Below are 18,311 nucleotides of genomic sequence, written 5' to 3' on the forward strand. Positions count from 1 at the left end.
GCGAGACCTCCGAGTGAGCGCTCATCTTATTGGCTCGTGCCTTGGCGTGACTCACTCACACGCCGGATCGGTTCTCTAGCCCCGCTCCCATCTCAAGATGGTCCGCAGAGCTCCCAAACTCGGCTACGTAGGACCCACACTGTTCAAAAAATGCCTTTGCAGACCACGGAATGCAGCCAGCTTCTGACCAAGGCAGTTTCTTCACGCATCTCCTGCATTGATCTCTTTCATGTCCTCACTGGGGACAAAAAGTGAACTTCAAAAGAAAAGTTGACCCGTGCTGAAATTCTCCATCGCTCTGGGTGGCTTCTCCAGCTGCTGCACGATTCCAAGGACTGATTCTTCTCCTCCCTCTGGCTCCCCTTATTCATTCCTGGCTTTGAAAGAGAAGGGACAAATAGAGATCAGACAGCAAAGGAATTTCTAACAGGCACACCCCGTGATGCTTTAGCAACTTTTATGAAACGCCTTTCAGGGGAAGAGGTTGAAACTCTCGGTGAGGTAAAGATTTCACGTTACCTGCAAGCCGGAAGTTGGAGTGTTTGTCTCCGGATAGATTGAAGAAAGCGCAGAAGAAGGAAAGGGAAATGGCGCTTATTAAGCACTCTATACATATAAATGAATTTTAATTTTCACCATTTGACATGAGTATAATTCTCACTTTAAAGCTAATGGAAACTGAGACCTCGGGAGACTGGGCAACTGACCAGAATCACACACTAATAGGTGGTTGCGAGATGTGTCTGACGGTAAAGCACTTGTTTTGGGTGCTTAGTGTGCTGGCTTCTGGCTAAACACTGTTTTCTCATTACCACAAGAGAAAGACAAAATGGGAAACACAGGTGTTCCTAGCATGAGATTATGGAGATTAATAACATCCTTTCTGAATTGATAAGTTGTAGAATACTCGGAACAATATTTTTTAGCCTTTCAATTTTCTTAAGTCATATGCTACTTGATTATACATGAAGATCTAGTTGGAGGAATAATTTAATCACGATTTTAGCTTTATAAAACCTTTCACTGAGAAACTCAAAATACTTAATGAGTATTCATTAAGGCTCATTTAAGCCCTTTGAAGTACAGACTCATCATTATTTACACTCTGGGAAGTGAGGAAACTGAGGCATAGAACAACTAAGTGCCTTTTTCACACACTCTTGTTAACCTAGATTAATGTCCCAAATCCCAAGCTGGGGTTTTAATCCCAAGTCTTTCAGTTAATTGTTTCTTCATATAAATGACTCAAGTAGCCACAAAATGAAATATCAGGAAAAAAAAAAAAATATATATATATATATAAACATTTACAGCAACACTATTGACAGTTTGGGCCAGGTAATTCTTTGTCACGGGCTGGGGGTGAGCTGGGGCAGGCAGGGTGTCCTGTGCATTGCATGCTATTTACAGCATCCCTCGTCTCTACCCATGAAACGCCACTATCGCCCTCCTCCCAGCTGTGACAATCAAAGCTGTCCCTAGACATTGCCAAATGCTGAGAATCATGCACATACTCAGAAAATACCATGGGTTGTGTGTGAAGCAATCATGCTTTATGGTCCAATGCTCTTTTGTCAACACCATCCTTTCTCGATACTCTAATATAAAGTACAATCATAGCTAAAGAATCCAGAGTAAGGACTAGAAAGAACATGTGAGGATCATCTATCCTAGCATTTTTTCAAATTTTGTGAAATATGATGTTAATAGGGCCAGGGAGACGAAAGGTTTCGGTGATCAACTTAGCTTGGGAAACAGTGATTAAACAAGGTCCCTTCATTCATTGAACAAGTATCTATTGAGCACCTATTGTTTTCCAGCCAATCTCCAGGGGACTTGGGAATACATCAGTGAGCCAAAGGCCCCTGTTTACTTGGGAGCATACTTCATATCTAAATAAATTAAATAGTATGTTCTACATGATACTACTTTGGAAAATGAAAAAGTTGGTCAGGCTAAGGGGGATCACAGATGCTGGGCTTTAGGGATGGATTACAATTTTATTTTTTACTTTTTATTTTTTTTAAAGATCTCATTTCTTTTTTAGAGAGAGAGAGAGAGAAAGAGAGGGAGAGAGATCACAAGCGGGGAGGAGGGGGAGAGGGAGAAGCAGGCTCCCTGCTCGATGTGAGGCTTGATGTGGGGCTTGATGTGGGGCTCGATCCCAGGACCCTGGGGTCATGACCTGAGCCAAAGGCAGATGCTTAACTGACTGAGCCACCCAGGCATCCCTGGATTGCAATTTTAAATTGGTTATTTAAATGGCTTTTCTTATATTCATAGCAAAAGTTAGAGGAACGTCAACAAAAATGTTATCTAAGAATCAGCTGACTGTGAAATCTACAATAAAAGTGTAGTATATCTAATATTTCTACTTATAAATTATGTCCTATACATCCTTAAATCAGTATTAAACACACACACCTACACACACACACACACACATATCTTCCCTCTGGAGAGTCCATTGTTAAAATATTTATAATCATATCACTGCTTATATGAATATATAAAATATAACAAGGCAATATGTAAATTTAAAATATGTGCTGAAGTTAAACAAAAGAAGAGACATTAAACGGAGACAGGAAACAAAACAAAGCAAGACAGTTTCCTTGTGCTGCACTTTGAGATCATTTTGTGCATGGCAGAGGGACCAGAAGCCTCGTGACTTCTAATCCGATTTAATCTCCACTGATCAATCCTATGTCTTCCATTCACAGTAGCGATTGTTGGGAATTCAAATTTAGTTTCCCCCTTAAATCAAATTTCCTGTTGTGATAAGTACCCCACAATCACTGAGGGAAATGTTTCTCAACTGAGGATAACTTACGCCTCAGGGACATTTGAAAATTTCGGGAAGCAGTTTTGACTGGAGGGGCTGATGTGACTGCATCTAGTGGGCAGAGGCCAGGGATGGTGCTAACCATCTTACAATGCACAGGACAGCTCAGCCACAAAGAACTATCTGGCCCCAAAGCCAATAGTGTCCAGGTTAGAAACCATGACCTGGGGCTTTAAGGAATTCTCACTTCTTGCTAAATGACTTGAAATGATCGCCATATGTGTTTCACATAAAGTGTGTCCATAAACTTCATTTCTGACCTTAGATTGAGATTTGCCCAATGGCACTAGGACAAGGGAGGGATCGTTAAAATGTGAAGATTCAACCCAAGCCTTGTCTGCATGACCCCTACACATCCAGAGCTTTCCAAATTTCTCTCATGGGCTCCTGCATCTGGTTGTCTACATGATGCCCAGCATGCAGTTGTGTGACCTCTTGCAGGTGGAATTTCTCTTTTCCCTCAGGTGTTTGCGTAGAATTTAAGCAACAAGTCTCAGCAATAGAAAGATCTCAAATTCAGTACTGCAAAAACCAAACACATTCAAAACACGTCTGATACCTACCCTATGGAAGTGCATGTGCTTCGTGATTTAGATGTTTTTCTAGAAAGTATATAGCATGGCTTAATTTCGTGGTTTTTCAATAGATCTTTATTATTTGTAGTGAGGAGTTTTAAGAAAAGAAACTACAACATTGTGTAATGACAACCTTACCCTGTAAGCAGTATGCAGCATTCTAATCATGCATCAGGGAAATGCACGCACTTTCCCAAACACCAAAGCCCTTTATGCTTTGAAGCTGAACAGCACTCTGCGTGGTCCCTTTATGGATCTAGATCAGCAATCAAATTGCATTTAGCTTTAGGCCTTGAGGTCACCTGGATCTGCAGAGTGACGTTGATGAATTTTTGCTTGTCATAGTTCCCATTAGCAGCGGATGGATGGATGGATTCTCAGAAGATTGGACATTGAAACCAATTTAAACCTTATTGAGACTTAGGTGAAATCCACCCATCTTTATTTCACTCATTCCCACTGCTCTTCTGCCTTCCTGTTTCATCTTTCTGTCCTTTGCCCCAATCCATCTTGTTGATTTTTTTCCCCCTTCTCACTTAGTGGGGTCCTTTAGGAATTCTTTGCCACATGTTATTTTTATTGGTATTTATAATAGCCTCGGTTGTGTGTTATCTTGGGATTCTTTAAGCATAGCCATTTATTTCTTTATTTCTTGACTGCTCCATGCCAGATTTGAATTCAGTCACATCGAAGACCCATGAGGATCCCAGTATTTCTTATACAAGGATTCTGTTTTCAAGTCAAAATTTTATGAAGCCCAGCATGCCAGTAACAATTTCATATGTATTGATTGAATAAACATGTATGTTTATATAGATTCATGAACTTCTGCCATGACTCCATGCTCCCACACTACCTTGCTGCTCTAGCCCATGGTCCTTGGGGTAACAGACAGTGCTATTGAGTTTACCTTGCTGGTGAACTTAGAGTATGTGACTGTGACGTGATTGGTGCAAAGACATGAAGTGGATATTAGGGGATAAACTTACTCTAATATGAATATGCTCTTATATGCTGGGGACCCCCAGCAAAGCCTGGAGAACCCCGTGAAACCCATACTCTACATGGCGGCACCCAGAATTTCTAGTTGTGTGAGAAAAAAATTGTAAAAAAATATGCATTAAGAAATCTAGAAGAGGGGCACCTGGTGGCTCAGTTGTTAAGCAGCTGCCTTCGGCTCAGGTCCTGATCTCAGGGTCCTGGGATCGAGCCCCGCCCGCATCGGGCTCCCTGCTCCGTGGGAAGCCTGCCTATCCCTCTCCCACTCCCCCTGCTTGTGTTCCCTCTCTTGCTGTGTCTCTGTCAAATAACTAAATAAAATCTTTAAAAAAAATCTAGAAGAAAGAGCCTACATCCAATTGAAAGATTGGGGATATAGTAAGGCAACCACTGAGGGGTTTGCAGATGTAGAATGGAAGGAAAATGAGAGAAACAAAATGACGGAAGTGTGTTAAATGATCATTGTGAAGATTGCCTGTGTCCTCTACACTTGTGACTCTGATTTTCTCCAGTTTTCTGAAAAAGAAAAGGAAAGTTTCTATATTATGAGGAGTAAAGTAGACAGTTTCCACCCAATGTTGGGCTCACTAAATCTACTGTGTGAAAAAGACCACCCCCTATTTATCAGGTTTTTTCAGTTGTATTGCTGCATCCAAACTACATGTCAGTCAGCCCTTTTATATGAACAGAAGAAGGAACAGATAATGGTTATAAAACCCATGCATATTGTAATTCCAAGGCACATCCTGAAAGATAACTAGTTACTAAATTGAACCCAAGTTCAGAGAAGGTCTAAGTCTGGAACAGTTCTTCATATACCCGTGAAGGCCAAAAAGTAAGAGAGAAGATTTCCTATCAATGTCCTTTCCATAAATAAATGTCTCCTTGAACTTCACTGCTCCTGGTTCCTTTGCCCCTTCAGAGGACTCATGTTTGAGTCCCTCTGACAGCCTTTTAATCTTAGTTTCTGCATTTGTAAAATAAAACTCTAATACTTACTCTTTCTAACTCATGGCATTGTTGTAAGCATCAGATGAGATTGTTAGTAAAAGTTCTTTTTGAGCTAAAATGTATCAAATAAGCATAAGGAATTTTTAGCACTGGTGTAGGTTGATGAACCACGTCTGTCACCAGGATATGAACCAGTGATTCAATCTCCTACCAAGCAGAGGATCCCTAAAGGCATTTACTGTGCATTTTTAAAAAATGATTTTCCTTTTTCTTTTCCTTTCATGCACAGTTTGGAATTGAAGTGGTCTCATATTGAATGGTCACAGACTGAATATGAGGTCTGCGAGAATGTGGGCATGTTGCCCTTGGAAATTACCAGAAGGGGATATTCCATGGACTCAGCCTTCGTGAGTGTAAAGGTAACAGCTCTAAAATATAAACTGTCAGGCTAAAACTTGGGTTCCTGGTTGGTGCCTTTGATTATTTTCTTAAAAAGGAAACCAAAGTAACCAAGGAAATTGCAAATTGCAGGATTAGCACATTATTTTAGAGATTCTACACCTAACATTTTCTTATCCTTCCACCCTTTATCTAGCTTCACTCGCTCCTAGATATGGTATTTCAAACCCATTTTTAGTTTTTAAATCTAGTCATTAAGTCCTGAAGTTTGACTTTACAGGGAGATATATCCAACCTAGTAAATCGAGCCAAACTCTGCTTTGGAAAAGAAAAATTGTATGCAAGACCTTCTGTGAGGTCCCAGAACAAATTTCAGCCCCCAGAAGGATTTCTCTTAGTGTGCCACCAGGATCACTTCCTATGGTCTTAGTGGATGAGGAAAATCAAGGACAAACTTATCTTAAGAGTCACCCAAGTTAAAATTAGAAGCACACCTCTCAATCCAGGCCTCCAAAATATAAAGAATATTCAGGAATCACTTGTAGATTAGTCAGCTTGTTATTCCTTTCCGTCAGCATAGACCATGGAGCACAACTTATGGCTTCTAGAATTGAAGGGTCTTTTTAGGAGTCGCTATCATAGTAACACTTCAAGAGAATGACAGCTTGAAAAGTTTTCACCAACCAACAATGGTGAATGAGCCTTGGAGACTCCGCTCCTCAATCCCATGAAAGAGGCAGTGATATTAGCTTCTGGAAAAAATGGCCATCTCAGTTCATTCTCCATTATAATAATACATTCAAATCACCCTCAGAACCTTGTGCACCTAAATTCTGCCATATCTGCGTTTGGTATTTACCTTTCCAGGGGGCATAGACTCTTTTTCCCAGATCTGTGGGTGCTTTATTGCTAGTGAAACATTAGACAACTTGGTATGCCCTATAATTTCCCAGCAGATTGTTCATGCAAAGAGAAATCTGCCTGAATGGTTTTTAAATAACGCTTTGGTTGTTTCTAGAAAGCACCATATGCCCCAGTCTAGAGTTTGGGGCCACATACCATTCACCTGGCCAGGTAGAAAGAACATATGTGGCCTGACATGGAACCTTTGGTCTACTTCGGCTTAATGCGTACCGCGAACCTGCCCACTGAGTGTGCAGGCCTTCATCCAATATGGCCCTGAGGCTTCAGGGACAGCTCCACCCAGAGCACAGGTGCCACTCCATACCAGAGCATATTGGCTGCTTGACCAGAAGCAGAGGAAGAGAAAGCACGTTTCCCTGTGTTATTTGCCTTGGTTTGAATCGTGCACCTTCACGGAGCTGATTGCTCCCACCAGCCTGCCGCAGACCGTTCCTTTTCCCACATAGGATTCTGTCAACTCAGTGGTGGTAAAATACCAAGTAATTGCACGTGCAAGAGTCATGCAGGGAAATGTAACTTCCGGCATATGGCGGCTACAGGTGTACAATGGGCCACCTTTTCACAATGCGAGGCTGTTCAGGAGGAGCCTTGGCATTGTGCGCAAAGTGCAAATGGAAGCTTAGGAGGAAGTACCCTCTTCAGCACAATGTTTCCACTGCAGACCCATTCGCAGGTCTTAGGGCCCTTGGTGACGAACGGAGGGAATGTCTAAAGCCATAAAAATAGGAACTTTGAAGTTTTCCATGGTGCGCTTCATTTCTTTGTATGAAAGTGAAGAAATAGAAGAACCCACGTTCTTGATCATCTTAAATGTCTAAAAAAGGGCGAAGTAACAGCTACCTCTCGTGCTTACACCGCATTCTCATCTGATGACTTCTTTTTCACACTAGCCAAGGACACTATTCTTTTTTTTTTTTTTTTAAGATTTTATTTATTCATTTGACAGAGAGAGACACAACGGGAGAGGGAACACACACAGGGGGTGTGGGAGAGGGAGAAGCAGGCTCCCGCTGAGCAGGGAGCCCGATGGAGGGCTCGATCCCAGGACCCTGGGACCATGACCTGAGCTGAAGGCAGACGCCCAATGACTGAGCCCAGGCACCCCCAAGGACACTATTCTTTTTTTTTTTTTTTAAGATTTTATTTATTTTTTAACAGAGAGAGAGACAGCGAGAGAGGGAACACAAGCAGGGGGAATGGGAGAGGGAGAAGCAGGCTCCCGCTGAGCAGGGAGCCCGATGTGGGACTCGATCCCAGGACCCCGGGATCATGACCTGAGCCAAAGGCAGATGCTTAATGACTGAGCCACCCAGGTGCCCCAAGGACACTATTCTTAACACGGATTTAGGCTCCCTCTGGGGGAGATAAGGCCATGACTTGAGAGCCCTAAATCGCCTCTGGTTTTCAGCCCTGGGAATGGGGAACAGATCAGTAAATAGTCTCTTCAGACTAGCGTAATTTTTGTTGTTGTTGTTAATGACTGACTTGGTGAAGCCTCAAAAGCCCTCTGTGGTGTGTGTGGATTGATTTTGTGTGGCCGTTCACCAGGTCGGCCAGCCCCGTGGAGCTCTTATTCATTTCTGTGAAGAAGGGTGGTTTCGTCCTGACAGGAAAATGGATCAGACTTGTTTCAGGTCAACTTGTCTAAGGCCTTCCGTGCCCTGAAACTCATAGGACACCCTTAAGCTACTTGTGGGGAGCAACTGCCGCTGCTTCCCCCCCCCCCCACTTTCCTCTGAGGCATGATTTCAAAGCCAGTTTGGGGTAGAAGGAAGGGGATGAAATAAATGGATCCTCATCATGAAGAGAAAAATAGTGTTTAAGATTTATGCTGCTTTCTCCAATGACCGAATCATTTATAAAGAAGCAAAAAGAAAAAGAGAAAAAAAAAGCTTTGCTTTTACTTCCATTGATAGTAGTCTAAGAAAAAATTTAAGTTTAAGGAAGATTCATGTAGCCTAGATCTAAAATGGTTTATTATAATTTGAAAAAAAAACTTTTATGTTAAAACAGATTTAAGAGCATGAGTTTGGGGTGCCTGGCTGGCTAAGTCAGTAGAGCATGCAACTCTTGATCTTGGGGTTATGAGTTCAAGCCCCATGTTGGGTTGTTGGGTGGAGAGCCTCCCTAAAAAAAAAGAGCATTAGTTTAATCTACTATGATACTAGACTAGATGTTTCTCTATTAAAATAATATTTATTTTTATTGAAAAAGGACATTTTTTCCTCTTAAGGTCAACCAAGTGTCAGCTACAGTTGGAAAAGACTTCATTCTGACTCCATCTAAACTGATTCAGTTTGACCCAGGTATGTTTTGTGTCTACAGTTTGTTTCCTGTTTTTGTAAGAATGTGTGCAGGTCATGGGGACCTATTTCAGCCACTCCAAGAGAGATCAGTTTGGACTTGAGGTTTTGTCCCCCATATTTCACTTTATCACAAGTGAATATTTATTTAAAATGAGAAGAAAACTCATAACAAATAAATATAAAAATATCAAAGCAAACATCCAAAAAATCCAGAAAAGGGTGTCATCTAAAAAATTATTCGGGGGTGCCTGGGTGGCTCAGTCGATTAAGTGTCCAACTTTTGGGTTTGGCTCGGGTCATGGTCTCAGGGTCATGAGATTGAACCCCACATTGGGCTCTGCACTGGGCTTGGAGCCTGCTTAAGATTCTCCCTCTCCCCCTGCCCCCTTCTAAAAAAAAAAAACCAAAAGACAAAAAAAAATCAAATAAAAAGTTACTTGGAGTCCTAACATAAAGCTAAGCTAATTTAATTGCCTCATACTTTGATGGAAATTTTCAGAAAGTCATATTCGCATGAGGCCATTTCTAAATGATTTCTCTTGGAGTAGGTTGAAATGAGGAGATTCCAGGGAAGATTAATTAGATAGCACATATTTTGCTTTAAATCTGTGGAAAAAATTCTGCCAGGTGCAAAAGGGAATATAAAGCATGGTGCCTACTCTCAAAGGTGTTCTATCATGTGGGAAACAGAGACATGAAAACAACTCATTAAGAGTATATTGGGACCCAAGAGATGAGCTACTGTTCTGGTTAAGGGGAATCCTGGAAAACTTCCCAGAGGAGATGAGTATTCTGAGCAAGTAGAAGAAGAAGGAGGAGGGGACTTCAGGGTGAAGGACCAACACACTTTTGGGGAACTGTGTCTAAAGCACTGAGGCTGGATCCACACCTTCCTTCCCTGGCTTCTGTTGAAGGGGCGGGTAGCTCTCCTTCACTGCACGCATGGTTCTCTCTTCTCCTCTGGTCTGGGATGGACGTGGATCCCTCTGTCCAGGGGCAAATGGAAAAGGCCTTGTGAAGCAGCCAGGGCTTCGGGCTTTGTGCTCTCCTGCAGAGGAGGTGTTCTACACTCTGAGAACATTCCACCAAGTCACAACTCTTGCCATTATCTGCCACTGATACGTGATGGTTCAAGCAAAGGCAAAACAAAGTAGACTAAGTATCATCACCACCCCAAAATTGACATCCTTTATAGTAAACATAGAAAAGAAATGCGTTTCTGCCATTTATCACAAGTAGCATGATGTTTTGTGATTAGTTTAGTTTGCTAAGGCTGCCCTCACAAAATATCACAAACGGGTAGCTTAAAAACAGAAATTTATTTTCCCACCATTCTGGAGGCTACAAGTTCAAGATCAAGGGGTCAGCAGGGTTGATTCCTTCCAGGGGTTGCGAGAGAGCATCTGTTCCATGCCTATCTCCCATGCTCTGGTGATTGGCTGGAATCTTTGGTGTTCCTTGGCTTCTGCTATATCTATACCAGTCTCTGCCCTTGTCCCCACATGACTTTCTTATGTATGCATCTGTGTCCAAATTTCCCCTTTTTATAAGGACATCAATCATAATGGATTAGAGGCCCACTCTAGTATGACTTTATCTTAACCAGTTACATCTGTAAATAAGGTCATGTTCTGAAGTACTAGGAATTAGGATTTCAACATAAAGATTTTGAGTACCCAATTCAACCTATAACAATGATCCTTAAATTTGACATGAAACTACCCCAATATTATGATTGGCCTCCTTCCTATGATATTTACATTTCCTGACTCATGTAAGTTTGTTCCTCAAGTGACCTACTTTGTAGAAGAGCTGTTCCCATAAGGTATTTGATGTTTATCCACAGGTTGCTGCAAGGCAACACAAGAGTGTTCTGGTCAACCTGAAGATGAAAGATTTTGGTGCATTTGCACTGTGTATGTCCCTTTTGTACTTCATGTTAAGGCAGTTCAAACCTTTCCACTTTGGAGAACCAAGAGTCTTTGTCGTATATTGTCTTTATTATTTGAGGCCTGTTTGTCACAGGATCTGGAGTGATTTGGGCTTTCAGTAGATTTTGAGCAGTCTTCCAGGTGCTCTGTTTGGACTGATGGCAACTAGAAAGTATCACACTTAGAGGAGGCTCTGAAATCCACCTCTAGGAGGTTCCACTGATTAAGATAAAGGCTGATTTGTCTACAAGAGTTTACATACTATTTTTTTTATTTCTTTTTTTTTTATTCTTATGTTAATCCCCATACATTACATCATTAGTTTTAGATGAAGTGTTCCATGATTCATTGTTTGTGCATAACACCCAGTGCTCCATGCAGAATGTGCCCTCCTCAATACCCACCACCAGGCTAACCCATCCTCCCCACCCCCTCCCCTCTAGAACCCTCAGTTTGTTTTTCAGAATCCATCGTCTCTCATGGTTCATCTACCCCTCTGATTTCCCCCGCTTCATTACATACTATTTTGAGTAGATCCTGATGACTTCTGGAGGCTCTAACTGGTCGTGATTTTAGGGATTATTTAGACATTTTAAGAAAAAAATCTTACAAGTTAAAAAGGAACAGTACTTGCCTGCTCATTGTTTTGGAATTGACTAGCCAGAAATGGTTTCATTAGCTGAAGTTTTACTTTAGAGTATTTTAAAGTTCCCTATGTTCCCAGGTCCTGTAAATGTTTATTTACTCCCATATTGTTAAACCTTGCCTCTTCTGGGTCTGGTGTCCCCACCCCCACCCCCACTGCTTTTGCCCAAAGCAATCTTTTATTTTTTTCAAAAACATAGCCTCCATGATGGGCAAAGAAACAGAGTGAGAAATCAAAGACAGTGGGATATTAGAAGGTTTGAGAACTTTGGGGAGGGTGCTGGAGAGGAACGGGTAACTTTTCAGTCTAGTGAGCTTCATCTTCCTGCCATTGTACTGAACCCCAAACTAATCCTGCCTACTTTGCATTCAAGTATTGTGACTGATTGAGTCAAAGTGTAAATATTCTTAAGAAAATGATTGTTTTCCTTTTAAATATGTGTTCTTGAAAGGTTTGCTGCTTTCTTGAGACTAAATCATTCCTACTAGTCAAACTGTTTTCCAGAGGAACAGATCTCTAAAATGGCATTTACTAAAAAACACTGAGGCGGTGTCTTTCAGTAGTGGAATCTGCTTTGCAGGAAAATATCCAGTAATTGACCTACTCTGTAAAGTGGGGTATGTCTGCATAAAGTGACACCTTTTCTTCAGCACCTTTTGTTTTATGGGAACCGGAGGCCAGTTCAAGCCTTCTGAAATTGCTTATAATCTCGGTGATTTAACAACTACTTTGCACCTTGAAAATGGGAGAGGAAGGAAAAAGAAAAACCCAGAATGTTCTTACTTCCAATCTCATTAACCTAGAAAAGTTGGTTCTATATGCACACCTGGTAGGCATAGAAACAAAATTGAAATGCAAGCAAACCAATCAGAAAGTGCTTAAATGAAATTTGGAAGAGATTTGCTCTAACCCTCTGGTTCTACTCCATAAGGTCTTAGAAAAACTTTAATTTTGGGGGGGTTGGGAGGGAGAAGGGGTACTATAATTTTTAAAAAAATGATTCTTAACAGTAAGAGGGCAATTGGTTGGAACTTGGATTTTTTTTTTTTTTGTATTGGAGTTTTATTTGAATAATGCTTAACTTTTTGCACTTTGAGAGTCAAAACAGTTCTTTAAACATTAAACTTCTTAATATTCATGTACTTTCTGTACCGTCTGGTCTCTTATCCCTTCCAGCCAGGTTTATTACAACAGCTGCCCATATGGCCTCCCCACTTCTAGCCTCTTTGCCCATCTTCCTGGGCCCCTAAATCTTCCTTCGTAACATGGAGATTGGTTTTTCTAAGACCTCCATTTTCAAGAGTTGCCTATGGTTTAAAGTCTGAATCCAGCACCTGGTGTCCAGGGCTCTCTGCAGTCTGGCCACAAACTGCCCTAGCTTTTTTACCATCTCCTGTTCCATGGTGTGAGCTCTGGTCCAGCCAGCTCATTCGCTCAGCCCTCCCTGTTCAAGGCCTTTGGTCTGCTACCTTCCTGCCTTTGCTTATGCTGTTTTCCCACTCCCTCCCTCCCAAACCTCCCAACTCTGGCGCCCACATACATACAGTATTTACCATCTAGTCTGTATCTCTTGGCAGCTAATCATACATAGCCTTGCACAGTAGCCTTTCCTGGTATTTACATCTTGTCTCTTCAAAGAGCTTTTAAATTCCTTTAGGTCAGGGCATGCTGACGTTACACCTCTGGTGTTCTCCATGGCATCTAAAGCCTTAAAGGTAAGTACGTAATAGATACAAAATGTGTATTTTGATGGGTCGATCCATCCCTCCATCCACAAGGTGGGAATTACATGGCATTTTATGTTAGGTGTTGCAACTTCTGTTTTAGCAAAGACTAGGAAAGTAATTGATTTAGGGATTCAGTTGATACGGAAAGCTTAACAAACCCGTTGTCAGCCTGTTTTTTTTTTTAAATAAAATTATTTCAACTGCACTTAATTTTGTTTCCCTCTAAGTGCAGCCAGGAGTAGGATAAATGAACAGTTTCATCTTTCCAATGGATTCTGCGGGGGATCGAGGAAATGATTAGATCATGAAATCTGTATGTGACACATCTTCACAAAGGAGGCTGTCATATAGATGGCAGAATTGCGAGGCATAAATCTGCAGCAGACAATGTGCAGGGAGAAGGGAAACCAGATTTTCAGAAGAGAAGGCTCGGGAAAAAATGCTTGACTGCTTCGATAGATGGGTTTATGGGAATAAAACCCCTCTAAGAGCCAGTGAGTGAATGCCAGCGAGTAAAAGTTTTCAAAACAGTCCTAGAAAGCTAAACCACACATTTGTTATCTTTCTTTTCCCCCCTTAAACTTGAGCCTTCTTTCTCCGCTAAACAGTACTTCTTCTTCTTCTTCTTTTTTTTCTTCCACCACGTTCTCTTCTAAATAAATTAAGGGGGATATCCTGTAATCCGCGTCATGGAAACGGGTCAGGATCAGACAATCTCACAAGTTTCTTCCAGCTTTAATATTTTGTGTTTCCGGGGTTGCTTTGTGTCCCATCTCCGTGGTGCCATAGCTGGGGCTATGTTTGGACCATCGAAATGGTCGGGTATTAAGTTCACAAAGTTGCCGTGAACCAAGCTTGATTGTAACTCCATGAGCAAAGGCAGACAGAAGGAGAAAAAAAAAATGGGCTCAGTCTGTTTCTAAAACCCCCAGCCCATAAATTCTCTCGAGGAAAGTATCAAATACTGAGTATTACATCATTAGAAAAAAACATTTGTGGGCTAGAAGGATCTCGGGAAGCTGAGTGGTGGATGGAGGCAGCTGTCTTTAGAAATCAATCATTTCAAGGGTTCCACGAATAGCATGGAGTACCATCCAATAATCACTTTTAACTGTCTCTGCCAACCTCTTAAGAGTTTTGAAACTATTAAGATTTTAAGATTGCAGTACTTGTTTATTCTTAAGGAGAGAAGGGGCGGGGCAGGGGTGGGGGAAGTAAGTCTTGGATCTCATCTCCTAACCATTTTTTTTTGTTCATCCCTTGCACAATGCAGCTTACTTTTTTGTTACAGTGTTTGCATTGAAACGGAATCATCATTGTCCAGGAACAAATGTGGTCTTTTAATATTATTTGGGAGAACAGCAGGACTTGAGCGAGTTGCTAGCAGTACAATAATTCGCTCAGGCTACTGCAGCCGAGCTGTAGACATGTTAATTAATATATTTCTCTGACACCTAGGTGATTGAAATAGCAATTAAAGAGTAATTAAAATGTTTACTTCTTGTAGGAATGTCAACTAAGATGTGGAATATAGCAATTACCTATGACGGATTAGAGGAAGACGATGAGGCCTTTGAAGTAATTCTGAACTCCCCTGTGAATGCGGTTCTTGGCACAAAGACAAAAGCTGCAGTGAAAATTCTGGACTCAAAAGGAGGTATTCTTTTGATCCTCATCTTGAAATCAGGAGCAGTCCTGGCACTATAGCTGCTTGCTTTCAACAGCCAGTGTGCTTGATAACGCCTTCAAATCAAAATGCTTAATTTCTTGTCAAGAAAGCAACCTCAGTCATGTTGTAGGCCCTTTATTCTGGTTTCTGCTTCATGTGGTTTTCCTCCTGCTAAGAACTAGTGTTTGAGAAAAGCAACAAGTCAGTGGCATGGTTGTTTTTTGTTTTTTGTTTTTTTTTCCCCTACCCGTTTGTTGTTCTCACCAAGGGGGAAACAATGTTGGTGAGAATCTATGGACAATTATTTTCCCCCAGAGTTTGTAGGGCTGTAATTATCTTCCTCTGTTAAAGAGAGCTCTTAATGCCTCAAATCTGAGCCCCCACTGTAGTGTGACCAGGAAAATTCTAAGAGAGGAAGGAATTGGAGAAAAACAGTTGTGAAAGATACAGCTGGCTAGGAGATTCAGGAGAAGCTGGAGAATATTAATGAATAACCTTGGGTTGCAGAGCCAAGTAGGTCCTGGATAGTATCTGCAAAAAAAAAAACCCAAAAAACAAAAAAAAAACCCTGTGAACCAAATAAAATAAAAACTGAGCACAGTCCTTGGTGCTCTGATTTTTTTTTTCTGCCAAATATTTTCTACTTAGGTGTCAATTTAGGATTTGACAAGTGTCCAGGTACCATGCGTGGACTTAGACCTCTGCTTTTACACCTGTCATGCCCCATGGTATGTTTTCCCTACCTAAAATCCACTCTCACCTCTTCTCTTTCCTATGATAAAAATAAACACTATCCCCTTGCCTTTATGATACTCATTTTTTCCACAACATCTTTCCCCATCACCTTTATGGCCAAATTCATTTCTTTCTCGGTAGAATTTTCTGGTCACAGTAAGTACATAAAATACATGAAATACACACTTTACACATGAAATACAAAATAGCCACATGAGCGTCGTGGGTTTAGATTTTTGTCACACTAATTGGAAATGCTTCTAGTAGAAGTAGCTCCGTTAAGGTTTACTGGGTCTTTGTTCTGTAACAGATGAATGCTAATTTTTTATAACTGTTACTTGATTTCGCCTCTTCAAACGATTCCAGCATCTACCCCTAGGAGACTGGGGAAAGGATGAGCACTTTGCAGGGTTTACGAATGATCCTTGATCAGTGAATAAACCTGAGGAATGCTATAACATGAAGAGAAGTGAGGCAGTTACCCCAGTACGTGGTCTGATTATAAAATTATGGCAATGGCTTTCGTTTGTGGTTTGTGAAATCCATTTCGTGACTTTATAACCACCCCGTTGCAGTGCCGAAGAGCACAGCTTTCCTGCATGGAAACGGATGAAGAGTAAAGGAGTTCTGGCAAATGGCAAAGAGGCAGCATCTGGGGGGAACCATCCATCTAAGTTTAATGACAAGCTGCTGCAGGGGCTTGTCGATGTGATCTACCCGTTAGTGTACCATGAACTGACCTGCCATCTTTCATGCCCCCAGGGCAGTGCCATCCTTCATATTCCTTCAACCCCAACAAGCACAATGCACGGAAGAAGGGCATTTGGCACCTGCTGTCCCCAGGGTCTTCCTCACCCACCACTTCTGGTTCCTTTCATCTGGAAAGAAGACCCCTTACATCTAACAAGTGGCCGGCAGTCACTAGGGGAGACACCCGACAGGGCTTTGAGTCTCCAGATCTTTCTCGTATGAAGCTTAGGACCCGGGGGAATGGCAAAACGGTAAGGATGGGGAACTTCTGGGATCTGATGTGCAGAGGACATTGTAGAAGAATAAAAAAATTTTAATAAGTGTTCTGAAACTGAAGAAGCTGATTTGCATAGTGAATGGGAGCCATGGTTCCTTGCACAAGCACGCAGTCTCCCCCCACTTTGTTTAAAAGATTTTATTTTTAAGTAATCTCTACACCCAACGTGGGGCTCGAACTTAGGATCCCAAGATCAAGAGTCCCATGCTCCAGCGACTAAGCCAGCCAGGCACCCCCATGCAGTGCTTTTTGTATACAGATATCATAACGCTGCCCACTGCCTTAATTTGTACTAATTGAGGTGATGGATGTACTGACTCACCCATATGATTTCTGCTTTGGTTCCCTTTATGATCAAAACAAACAGGGGATAACCAGTGACCCTGGAACAGAATGAGATTAAGTGATCTACTTGGGTGTGGAAACCGTGGCTTTGACCTTATTAGCATAGGATTCTAATTAGGCACACACTCTGTGTGTGTGTGTGTGTGTGTGTGTACTTGGACCTCTGTGTGCCACAGATATACCAAGAAAATAAGGATGTCTTTTCTCTATAACTGAAACTATGAATGTATGAATCAACACTGGTAAGTTGTGATTAGGTCCAGTGATTTTAAAAATTCTAATGATTTGGGCATGGAAAATCTTAAGTAACATATATTTTAACATTTTTTCAGCACTAACAAGATCTTACTGAAAGGGTTTTAGCCTGTTGCTAGTTATTATTATTCAAACCAATTTTGTTCATATTTTGTACTTTGTTGATTTCAGGTTCTTCCATCCTCTGTTTATAGAAATGGAACCGACATCATCTATAATGTAAGCATAGTCTGAGAGAATCGCTAAATTTCTTGTATTTCTGGATGCAAAGTATTTAGTGAAACTATTTTTTTAAAATTTCTTCTGTATTTATGTATTTCTTAAAAGCCTGTTTTGACATTTGTTTTTGAGGCTTGGTGGTTAGAAAAAACAAACAAACACCTTTTACCTTTTTGCTTTAACCCAACTTTTGAATTGCTCATTTTTCCAGCAAACCTTTTTGTTTGCTGTCTGGGTGTTTGCTTTCTCTTTATTGTTGTTTTCTGGTTTCCTCCAGTATCACGGAACGGTTTCCCTGACACTGGAGGAGGACGGCTCTCCATCTCACCAACGGAAGGCCAAAGTATCCATTATTCGTCAGTTACCAAAGACAAGCAGAGAGGCAGAGCTGCCTCAGGCAGATAAGGTAGAATCCACAACTGACTCACACTTCCCCAGACAGGTAGGGAAATCTTTTTACTTCCTATTCATCTTACAACAAGCTGTTTGCTGGGCTATAAAACAGCCTTCAGGCTTGGGGATCGTTGGCCCAACACAAACGCTACCTGACAAATCAGATTACGTTAAGTCAAATCTACGTTACCTCTCCTTCCCATAGGACCCGCTGCCCTCATTTCCAAAGAACTGCACACTGGAATTAAAGGGACTTTTCCATTTCCAAGAAAGCCTCCGAAAGCTGTACAAATGTGATGGAGTTACGTGGAAAGCTTGGAGCTCCCAAAGCGAGGTGGGACATGGGATGAGCTGCGAAGGATCTC

At 41.5% G+C, this 18,311-nt stretch overlaps 1 protein-coding gene across 1 annotated transcript in view; it reads left to right on the top strand.

The window, feature by feature from the left end:
- The window catches only part of FREM1 (FRAS1 related extracellular matrix 1), a 236,825-nt gene that overhangs the window by 204,545 nt on the left and 13,969 nt on the right, over nt 1–18,311 (top strand). Inside the window, exons 31-37 of the mRNA XM_034987965.1 lie at nt 5,660–5,789; nt 8,927–8,999; nt 14,811–14,960; nt 16,470–16,708; nt 17,506–17,553; nt 17,831–17,959; nt 18,152–18,280. Of these exons, the coding sequence (XP_034843856.1) occupies nt 5,660–5,789; nt 8,927–8,999; nt 14,811–14,960; nt 16,470–16,708; nt 17,506–17,553; nt 17,831–17,959; nt 18,152–18,280 (898 nt within the window). The remainder of the gene's footprint in view (nt 1–5,659; nt 5,790–8,926; nt 9,000–14,810; nt 14,961–16,469; nt 16,709–17,505; nt 17,554–17,830; nt 17,960–18,151; nt 18,281–18,311) is intronic.

The sequence above is a fragment of the Mirounga leonina genome, unplaced genomic scaffold (assembly GCF_011800145.1).
Source record: "Mirounga leonina isolate KUSES-001 unplaced genomic scaffold, KU_Mleo_1.0 Mir_447, whole genome shotgun sequence".
NCBI lineage: Eukaryota > Metazoa > Chordata > Mammalia > Carnivora > Phocidae > Mirounga > Mirounga leonina.